Source organism: Hydra vulgaris, chromosome 01, assembly GCF_038396675.1.
Source record: "Hydra vulgaris chromosome 01, alternate assembly HydraT2T_AEP".
In the NCBI taxonomy this organism is placed as follows: Eukaryota; Metazoa; Cnidaria; class Hydrozoa; order Anthoathecata; family Hydridae; genus Hydra; species Hydra vulgaris.
The window spans coordinates 9,977,206-9,989,087 of NC_088920.1; the positions used below are offsets into that span (position 1 = coordinate 9,977,206).

An 11,882-nucleotide genomic window follows, 5' to 3' on the forward strand; every position below is an offset into this window, starting at 1 on the left:
TTCAAAGCTAAATTTTAATAAATATAAAAAAAAATTTACTACAGAGTACATTTACAGAGCTCAAAGAGTAAACATTGAGGCAATTAGACCCGGTCACCCCTGTTAAGAAATTCTAAATTAAAGTTTTAAATTCTTATGAATTTTTTTAATTCATAAAATCTGTTAAACATTTTTTTTTAAAGACTAAAAGAAGTTAAAAAGAATGTCATATTGTCAGTTACTACATCTAGCTTGACAGCACTTACATGGAATGTCATATAGGCGATTACTACATTGGGGTCCTATAACTACATTATTCATTATTTTGTCTTTATTTATTATTTCCATTTTAACAGTGTTACTATGGTGGTACCCAAAAGATGTTGCGGGTAAAATAAATTTTGTTTTACTCTTTTTCTGGTTATTCAACGTATTACGAAATTTTCTCAATGCTGTTTGGCTAGGACCTGGATATCTTCCATTTAAATGGAAACCGGTAATTTAACTCATTTGTTTTTCTAAAGCTTTAGCTTTATTAATATTATGTTTATGTTATCTTTATAAATAAAGTTTTTAACATTCAATAAAATTGCTATTGACAGCCAACATTAATGTTTGGACTGAAACCAATAGTTTTTGGTGTTTATTTTAAACATGCCAAACAGTTTTTGATCTTTGCTTTTAACATAATTTAAAGATATATTTCTGATATAGAGAAAAATGCTTGTTTATGTTTATCAGGAATGCAAATTCCATTACATTTATGACAGCAAATGAAGTTTGGAATCTAGTTAAATCTTGCTGAGAAAGTAGTAAATAATTTAATATGTCAACAGCATGATGATATGTACAATTCAATTATTGTTTCAATTATTGATTCAATTATTACAATTCTAATTTACGATTCATGAGTTAACTGCATATAAAAATTTAAATGGTTCAATATTTGAGACTTGATAACATTAATGATACTCGGTGTAGTTAAGGCATTAAAATATTACAGTGTCTGTGTAATGTTTAGTTGACCACAACTTTTTTTTGTTAAATGATAAGGTCTGCAAATTATGAAAAGATTAAAAAAGTTATAATAATATAAGTTTTTAAATTTTGTCGTAGCAAAAAATAAAAATGTTTGTAGCAAAAAAACCCGGGTCTTATAAAACTTTTTAAAAAGTTTTTTATATTTTTAATCTTCTGAAAATCACGATTGCTTGTCCAATTTTGAATAAGATTTTAAATAAATACATTGTTTAGGTGAAATCAACATCATAGTTTAATAATATGATCTGTTATGATTTGTTTATTGGCACTTTCTTGGTTGGAATACTTAAATTTTTTGTGAAAGTTGATATAAGTATTGAATTTTGGCAACTATATTTAATCATTATGTACCAGAGCAGATCTGAACTAGGATCTGTAGAGAGTTTCCAAAACATTTTAAGTAAAATCAAGTTCATGCTGTTAAGTGATATTGATTCAAAGAGTCAAAAATGGTGTTTTTAGGTTCACTATTTCAGGTAGCAAAAATTTTTGAAATTTATATAAAAATAAGAAACCTTTAGATATTATAAAAATCTAAAGTAAATGAAGTTATAATAAAGCTCTTGTTTGGACATAATTTGCTGACAAATTATGCTAATTTTAAATAAAAGAATTTGAATAATTTAAAAATCGCCTTAACTATACGGAATATAACCAAAAAATATATATAGCAATTTAAAAAAAATTTCTTTAACAAAAGTATTTAAGTTTCATATTAAAAGAGTTTATGACCTAGAAATGTAATCTTTTATTTTTTTATTTTAATGAAAACATTTTAGATAAAGTGATCTCTAAATTCTGTAAACATAAAATTGTTGTAAATGTTTATCAGTTATAAATAATACAATGATTTTAAATGTTTTTCATTTTATCAAAAAATAGAATGTGGACAGTGACATTCAGTTCCTTCAGTTTTGTGATGTTTGTTGTGGTTACAAAGCACCACGTGTTCATCACTGTAAAACATGCTCAAGGTTTGTTGAAGATTTTTGATGATTTTTTTAATTGATTAATTAATTAATTTTTAATACTTAATTGATTAACTAATTGATTTTTATTTCTTTTGAGATAAAAATTGTGAACAAAATATTAATAATGAAAATAATAATAAAAAACAAAATTATAATAAAAATAATAGTAAAAAAAAAGCAAAACAATTGTAATAAACATGCATCTTGAAATAGTATTACTTAATTGTTGTAAATAGTAAGTTGTTTAAACAATATTAAAACTGTTTTAACATTATTTAATTTTTATGAATGTCTAATATATTTTATTTCTTAATCATTTAAAACTTTTTTAAGGTGTTCTATGAAGATGGACCATCATTGTCCTTGGATAAACAATTGTGTTGGTCATTACAACCATAAGGCTTTTACACTTTTCCTTATTTTTGTGATTTTGAGTTGCTTGCATGTTACTACTATTATTGGGTTTTGTATTTATAGCAACCTGTTATGGGTGAGATAAATATTTTCTTTAATTTATTGTTTAAGTCATATGTAACAAAATAAGTATAAAATCAATAAATATAAAATAAGTAATATGATAAAGCGTATTATTATAACTATTGCATAATTATTTTTTTTTAGTGTAAAAAACTTATTAAATAATATAAATAATAACTTTTATACGCAAGATAAAATATACTTATTAATGACCTTTTTTTAGAGACATGGCCGTATTTTCATAACATATGATAAAAATGCTTTGATTCAAATGAATCACGCAATTATGCTTATTTTGTTTTTTGGTTTTGGAATGTCACTTAGTGTTTTTTTATCTGTTGCTTTCTTGTTCTATTTTCAGGTGATTTTTATTTGATATTTATTAATTAAATTTTTATAATTGTTTATAATTGCTGTTTATTTTTAAATGTTTGAAATTTTTGCTACATTTTTATTCTACTCTTTAAAAATAAAGTTTTAAGATAATATAATAATATAATATAATAATAAGATAATATAAAGATCTTATAATGTAAAATCATATTTTAATGATAAATATAGCTTAGGCTTTTTTTTTAGTTTTATAGTTTTCTTTGTTTTTAGTTAGTATCTATTATACGCAATCAAACAGGAATCGAAGCCTGGATAGTAGAGAAAGTATTGTTTGATATTAAAGATATAAAATTTTTTAATATTTTAAATATTTTAATTTTTCTTAAATTTTAAATGTATTTAGGGAATTAAATTAAAAAATACTTGCATACTTGTATATTCAAAGGAAGTTCTTTTTTTGAAAAACTTCTAGGTAAACTGAGAGCTGAAAATTTTTTGCATGAGTTTTTTTAAACATGTAATTACTGTTTTGAACTAAAATCAGTTTCTTTCATATATATATATATATGAAATATTTATATATTTTACTTGATAATTATTTATAAAAGAAAGCAAAAATTTAAAGTTGTATTAGAGTTATTATGTTGTCAAAAACATTTTATTAAATCAAAAATTAGAAATGATGAAATATGTTTCTTAGGCTGAAAATCGGAACCGAGAAGACAAGTTCATTTATCCTTACGATCTTGGTTGGTTGAAAAACATTAAGCAAGTAAGTGTTTATGGAGAAATTTTTTCCGTAATTATTATTTCTATTATTTTTAATTTTTATTTTTTTTGGTTGTTATTAAAAATATCTTATTTCTTTTTAGATTTTTTTACTTTATTTTTTCTTTAATTTTTGTTTAAAATTTCAAATTATTATGGTAAATCAGTTTTATAAATATTTTTATGTTGGTAGTTTGGTTCTTAATACAGTTCCATTTTTAATATTTATAAGGTTTTTGTTTTATTATTTATTCATAAATAATAAAACAATAAAACATAAAAGGGTTTACTCATAAAGTTTATAAGGTTTCACTCTTATTATTTAAAGGTTGAAAGTGGTTTTTTATGTAATTTTTAAACATTGACTACAAGTTTTTGTTCAGTTTTACAAACTCACTTCCAACATAGCTGCCAATCATAATTTGAGTTATGAATTTATCAAATGTAAAAAAGAGTTTAAAAACAGGGAGACGCATTACAGAAGACTTCAAAAACTTTATGATTGTAAGTGAGTCAGAAAAAGATAACTCACTTACAATCAAAAATGCTTCAAAAAACAAGCTTTTTGAAGCATTTTTGTTTTGTAGTAATTTTGTTTTCTTTAAAAGAAAAATCAGAAAAAAATAAAATAAAAATAAAGAAAAATCAGAAAAAATAAAAATAAAATAAAGAAACAGCTAAAGTAAAGTAAAGCAACAAAAAATTAATTTTAAAAGATTAAAAAGTACAAAAAACGACACATGCGTGCCACTGATGGCAGTTCACACCCACTGATGGCACTTTACTGAAACATTCAGGTGGCAGCTTAAGTTTATACTTAACTGAATGTTTAAGTTTAGGTATCTAAACATAGCACATCAGTGCTATGTTTAATACCAAACCATGTTTAAATACTAATATTCAGTTATGTTTAAATAAAATAATGTTTAGATACTAAGATAAAATAATGTTTAGATAGTGTTATCAGTTACAGCAAAAAAAAAAAAAGTTTTTTTGTTGCTATAAATATTGTTTATATATTATAGTTTTGTTGCTATAAATATTGTAAATATTATAGTTTGGTTTATTTCAATTTTCATTGCTTATATTTATATTTTGTATTTACAAAATAAGGTATACATAATTAAATATAAATGTACATAAAATAAGTAAATGAAAATAAAAAAAAGTAAAATAAATAAAAAATAAGTAAAATAAAACTAAAATAATTAAACATAAATAAACGTATAATTAAGTTAACATAAATGTATACATACAGCCATGAACATAAGTTTAAATCCACTTTAAAAATTTGATAAAAATAACAAATAATTTACTTTATTTATACAATATTTGGGCTAAATCTGTAAATTAGTTTTAAGTAAGAATCTTGAAATCCCTCAAGTTATATTTTATTACTGGGTTTCTCATTACTCTTGATTTTGTAATAAAAATGTAAATATTGCTTTTATTCTATAATTATACCTAACACAGTGCAGATCTATTTAAACAGTTAAAAAATCTAAGTTGTGATTTTTTTGTGTGAAAATTTTGTTAAATAATATTTTTTATTGAGAAAATGTGAACTTAGTAAAAGAATACAAGGGCAAATTGTTCTTTTGTTTTCGCAAGGAGAAAGTGAGCAAAACATTTCAAAAATATTGTAATGTTCCTGTGGTGGTGCGTGGTGTGGTGCAGTGCGACTAAAAAGAGCACAAAACTTTCAAAAGTTTCAGAAATGTAGATCTCAAACAAGTAGGAAAAAAAAACTACAGCTCGAGAAGACCAAATGGAATGATGAAAGGCTTTAAAATGGTGTTGCAAAAACAACTGGATTTTTGCATAAACTGTAGAAAGAAGATTGACAAAATGTGGATTGAATGGCTGCTAGGCGAGAAAAAAGCCTTGGCATTCAGAAGAAAATAAGAAAAAATAACTTGAATGGGCAATACGTCACAAACACTGGAGATCTGTAGAATGGAGTAAAGTAATCTGTTTCGATAAATCCAACTTTGAGGTAAGTAAAAACCAACCATGTTCTTTATAAATAGTGAATAAATAGTTCCTTATAACTAAATTTATATAAAAAATAAATTAGTGCTAAAACTTTATGTTTTGGTTTTTTTTTTACAAGTATTTTCAGAACTCCTATCATATGTGAGAAGAAGACATGGTGAAGCATTTTTACCAGCTTGTAGAGTGCCTACTGTTAAATTTAGTGGAGGTAATGTATTAATATGTGTTTGTCTGGCTGCGTAAGAACCAGTAAAAATGTTTTTGTGCAATGGTCGCCTAAATTCAAAAAAATATATTGAAGTGTTAAAAGTCTGTTATGACACATAAAATATTTCTAAATAAAGATAAATTTTCAATATTATTTGAACAAGATAATGCTCCATGCCATACTGCACATTATACTAAGGAATGGTTGGCAAAAAATAAAGTCCAAATTTTAGATTGGCCAGCACAGACGCCTTATCTAAACCCCATAGAAATTTTATGGGTAATGCTTAAAAGAAGGGTAATGACCCATAGGGTCACTTCAAAAAAACATTTGATAGAAGTTGTTGCTCTTAAATAGGCAAAAGTCACACAAACAGATTGTGAAAATTTAGTTGATAGTTTTATAAAGCAAAAAATGATGATAAAGAAGTGATAAAGCCCAAATGGGGCAAAATATTTTAATTGTTCATAAAATAAATACTTTTATTGAAAAACATATTAATTTCTCTCTAAAATCAACCTTTGTTGTATATTTTCAAAAAAGTAGAAGTGGATTTAAACTTATGACCATGGCTGTATAAGTTCTACAAAAGTTATGCGATTATATCTAGGTCTGAATCTTTTTTTACAGGTTTTTACGTGGTCTTGTTATTATATAGGTGATGGCATTGATTGGCCAGTTCGTGAAGGTTCCAATACATATGCACTTACTGTAAGTTTTAGAAAATACACATTTTAAAACTTTTATCTCTTGAAAAAACTTTTAACTTTTTATAATTAACTTAAAAACAAAACACAGTTGATTATATAGCTTTTGAAGTTAGCTTTTACACTAATATTAAAAATTAATTATAAAAAAATAAGGTAATAGTAATTACAAGTTTTATCATGACCTATCATTTGATGTAACTACATTCATACAAATACAGACTAAATAGTATTAATTAATATAAATAATATTAATTAATATAATTAATATTAATTAATATTAATTAATATAATTGATATTTATTATAATATGAACAAATAAACGGAGTTAAAATTTTTTTATATAATTAGCATATAAATATTAGTTCTTTTTTAGTCAATTATTTAATCATGTATCATTAAACAAATATTCAGTTCCAGATCTCTATTTGAATTAATCTCTTTATTTTTGTTTAGATAGAGCAACTTCTTCAGAAAGAAATAAAGAAAGCAAATGCAGTAAGTTAACATACTTCTTTCTTTCACTTTTTATATATATTTTTATATGAAAAAAGAAAAAAATTTTTATAGCTTTTTTATTATTATTTTTTTTTTATTACCTTTAATATTTTATTGTAAACAACTTTTTTTTACTTGTACAATGAAATCTTTTTTAAATGGATACCATAGATGCAAAAAAAAGTTTCATTTTTATGGAGGTTTTGGCCAAATGTAATTCTGGACAAAATTTTGACCAATTAAGCTTTACTAAATTTTTTTCTAGGATTTTCTTTCTGAAAGAAAATGAAAAAGTAATAGTTCCTATTTTGTCATAAGATTCGTTTATATTTTGTCTTGATTATCTTTTAAAATCAATAATTTTTTGCTTATTAACCCAATTGATTTTTTTTATTGGAAGTATCTTTGGCTATATCACTTGCAACTCTTAATCACATCATTGTTTTTTTTCTCCAACCTGTTATTGCTGATACATTTTTATCAAAATTAACTGCAGCCGATATATCTATAGAGAATTTGTCTACAAGAACTTTAAAATCCAATCTTTTTTTTATTCAACTTTAATCACTTAGTTATTCTTTTGTAGTTTGTTACTTTTTTCTACGTATCTAAGTCTCTTTTTATACTTGTTTTTGTAATTAAGATCTTTTCAGTATCCATTAGTAGCTTATTAGCCTTGATTTGTATTCTACCATTACTTTAAATGTAAATCTATTTAGGATTTGAAAACTAGCGAACTTTAGGTGAATGTGATAGATTCTTCAATTTCTGAAAACAAAGTGAAATAACAATCTTATAGATGACAGTATGTTATTAAAGTTTTTAGCAACTGCTTTAACAAAAAAGCAACGTTTATTTGTTGTGAGAATTACTTTTTCAATCACAGTGGAGCTTTAAAACAACAACTAGATTTGCTTGTATTTTAAATGTTTTTTAATAAGTCTTTTTCAATTCATTTATCCTTACTTCTAAATACCAACAGTTCCTGTAAACATGTCTCCTGCTTTGCCAATAATAAAATATTTTTAATGGAACATGTTGTTTTTGATCTAACCAACCATCTGAGGCAGTGAAAAAGTCAAATTTATTTTTCTGAAGTTGTTCTTTTATAACCTGTGTCCTTTTTCTGAAGTTTTTCTTTTATAACCAGTGTCCTTTATAAACCTCACAACATTTCGGTAAATGTTTGAAGCACAATATTACTTGTACCATTTGAAATCTCAGATATCTAATTGTAAGGTACTTACTGTTGTTCACAAATTTTTTTTATCTAAATTACTTTTTATTTCTACAGCAGTTTAAAATTTATTAATTCAAGTGTCATTGTCTGCTTTAAGAAGATTCCTCTATACAAATAAATACAATTTCTAGGTTATTATATTTTTTTAAATATTATTTCTAGGTTGATTATGTCGCGTGTTCTGTCTATTCTGGATATCGTTTTCCTATAACCTTAGGTTTAAAGACTTGCTTTGATAGTCCTTGGAGTGCAGATTCTAGAATCCCATTAAATATAGGCGATGAGTTTCTTGCAACTCGATGGCGAAAGTATGATTTTATTTTCAAATATATATTTTTACCTATATATATGTACGTATATATATATATGTATAAAATATATATATATATATATATATATATATATATATATATATATATATATATATATATAAATATATATATATATCTGTGTCTATATATATATATATGTGTGTATATATATATGTATATATATATATATATATATATATATATTTATATTTATATATATATATATATATATATATATATATATATATATATATATATATATATATATATATGTATGTATATATATATATATATATATATATATATATATGTATGTATATATATATATATATATATATATATTTATATATATATATATATATATATATATGTATGTATGTATGTATGTATGTATGTATGTATGTATGTATGTATGTATGTATATATATCAGCAATATCTTTAAATTTTGTTAATAGAAAAAAGTAAGGTAAAGAAGATATTTCACGGATTTTTCTGGTTCCAAAATGTCAAAGCGTTTTATCAGGTTCTCTATTTAAAAAAACTTTATTGGGTTTTTCCGAGCAAGAATTGATTAGAACTTGGTTTCAATTTGGCTTTTAAATAAAAACTATTGAAAAGGCGCTTAAATAATAAAGAATCAAAGTCTTCTATTAAGAGATCATAAAATTAAGTCTCCCTGATAAGGTTACATCATCCTAAGTGCATAAAGTCTGCATGTTATATGTCGCGATGGTCGTAAAAAATTGACAAACAGCAATTGTGTTACAGCCGATTGTTTTGTAGTATCGCTTTTTTTTTTTTAGACATTGGGTATTTGGAGAAAAGTTACAAAACTCGGCTGAATCAAGTATATATATGTTTGTTTATCTTTATATATATATATATATATATATGTATATATATATATATATATATATATATATATATATATATATATATATATATATATATATATATATATATATATATATATATTTATATATTTATATATTTATATATTTATATATTTATATATTTATATATTTATATATTTATATATATATATATATATATATATATATATATATATATATATATATATATATATATATATATATATATATATATATATATATATATATATATATATATATATATATATATATATATATATATAGTTTAATTTTATTTCTTGTTTTTAAGAATTATCCTCCGATAAATATGGGCTCGAAGTTAAAGGTTGGGTTCCACGTTGCTGCTTGAAAGATATATACGTTAAAAAAAATACAAGTACGCGTGATAAAAAGTACGATTAGTTTGGGCTTCGTTTAAAGGATATAAGCAAGACTTCATTGTTTAGCAAACTCTTTACCAAACCCAATTCATGTAATTCAATTGTTAGTTAGGTTTATATAAATAACTATTTAATGCCATTTAAAATATTTATTCAAAATAAAATAAATGATGCATTTTGAGTGGAGGGTAATATAAAAATATAACTACTTCATGCTTTATTAATATTAAATTCAAAGCTGTCAAACAAAGAGGCGGTTTTCTCTTTTCGTGAACTTTCTATTCTGCGCCGACAAAAAGAGTTTTTTTAGCGTGGTAAACTATTTTAAATTTGTCTTTTATTTTTCCTGTCTTTTCCGTTTTGCGGTCAGTTGTTGAATTTTTTAAGTTAATTTATTCATTGGATTATCGAGTGGACGACGGTTGCGGCAATCCTCTCCGTGACTCACAAATAAGTAAAAAGTGCGAGGTTGTACTGAGGAGGCCGTTGAGTTGTAAGTCTGATGTAGACAAACTGTGTCAAATGCTAAAGTTACTTTTTTAACTCCTTTGCCGTTCTATTCAACAACAAAAGAACTCGAAAAATTATACAGTTTAAGAACCTTTAGTTTTGAATAGAATACATGTATGGTCTAACACTTATTGTTTCGATTTTTGTTTATCAGACTGATTGAAAAATAAATGAATGGAATTTAAGGAAAATGAACATTGCAATGCAATTGGAAATGCGAAAGGCGTAAAAGTAGAACTTGACATTTTAATTAAAAAATAGAGCATTAAAAAAACTTAAGATTTTTTACAGTTTTAGGAACAGCTAAGTTTAAATGTGGAAATATACATAAAAAAAAAAAATTCAAAAAAGTTAAAAACTAAAAATATTAAATAATCCGGACATTTCAAATGTTTTCAGCTTCGCATGCCGGACAGAGGACTAAGGATAAAAAGGAGGACATGCCCTCCTTTTGCCGGAGGTCTGGCAACCACATATATATATATAAATATATATATATATATATATATATATATACAGTATTGGACGAAACATTTGCAACCAACATCGAACAATGCTAAAAAGTGTTCCTAATTTTACATGTCTTAAAAACGAAACAAACTATACTACCACAGCAAACAGTCTGGAGTCATAGCATGCCATGACATGAGCTATCAGGTGACAGCGCACAGGCAGAATTTCGTTGACAAGTGCCATTTTGCAGCCGACAAAACAAGTGCAACTTTTTTGGTTTATTTCATTTTCTTAAGTCTGGTCCGTGTCAACGTCACGGAAGTTTTTTAATAATTAAAGGAAGTATCCAGAAGAAGCATCTGGAATCATCCAGTAGCATCCAGAAATATCCAGAAACATTCAGAAGCATCCAGGAGCTTCCAGAAGCATCAAAGAGAAGCATTTAGAATCTTCCAGAACATGTTCACACAGGTTCATTTTACTTTATAAGAGACATGTAAATCGACATGTAATTCAGTCAGTATATGGAAGTCAATCAGTCAGTATTATCAAGACAGTTTATCAAAGTAAGTTTTATCAAAGTGTTTTATCGAAGAACATCAATACAAGAAGTGAAATACAACAAGTGTTTCATTACATCAATACAGTCCACATCCAACCAAGACGTTGTGTTCCACAGAGCATTATTGTATCATCACAAGTTAAATGTAACACGGTAAGCCTTGAGAAGCGTGATTATTTGTTTTTATTACTTTTATGACTTCAAGTGCAAAAATGGCTCCCGACAGTCTTGGATTGGAACTAAGAAAGAAAATTATTGGCGATTACGTAAGTGGAATGTCACAAAAAAGTATTTGTGATAAATATCGCGTGAAAAAATGGACCGTATCAAGACTATGTTCCAAATATCGTTCTACGGGGAAGTTGGCAGCAGATAACAAAGGTGGAAGACCGCGTTCCACCACTTCTAGAGAGAATTCTATGATCGTCAGATCCGTCAAGAAGGATCCCTGGATATCATCAGTCGAGATACAAAAGCAATTAGAGCTGCCTGTATCGGACCGAACAATCAGACGACGTGCTGTTGAAGCCAGATTGTTTTCTCAACGCCCTGCAA

General features: G+C 25.0%; 1 protein-coding gene across 1 annotated transcript; it reads left to right on the plus strand.

Annotated features, from left to right (window-relative positions):
• The first annotated feature begins 144 nt into the window (after positions 1-144).
• LOC100214921 (palmitoyltransferase ZDHHC6) lies at positions 145-9,970 on the plus strand. The gene is made up of 11 exons (XM_065787351.1): positions 145-475; positions 1,903-1,994; positions 2,325-2,481; positions 2,692-2,829; positions 3,072-3,125; positions 3,502-3,573; positions 6,403-6,483; positions 6,936-6,977; positions 8,380-8,525; positions 9,333-9,376; positions 9,712-9,970. The coding sequence occupies exons 1-11, from the start codon at positions 251-253 to the stop codon at positions 9,822-9,824; spliced, it is 1,164 nt and encodes a 387-aa protein (XP_065643423.1). The 5' UTR covers positions 145-250; the 3' UTR covers positions 9,825-9,970.
• The last annotated feature ends 1,912 nt before the right edge of the window (positions 9,971-11,882 follow it).

Excerpts from the sequence above, each read along its gene's own strand:
- LOC100214921 (XM_065787351.1), top strand. The coding sequence starts at position 251 with ATGTCATATAGGCGATTACTACATTGGGGTCCTATAACTACATTATTC. Across the intron at positions 2,482-2,691 it reads TTTATAGCAACCTGTTATGG|AGACATGGCCGTATTTTCAT; the intron begins GTGAGATAAATA and ends ACCTTTTTTTAG. Across the intron at positions 3,126-3,501 it reads AAGCCTGGATAGTAGAGAAA|GCTGAAAATCGGAACCGAGA; the intron begins GTATTGTTTGAT and ends TATGTTTCTTAG.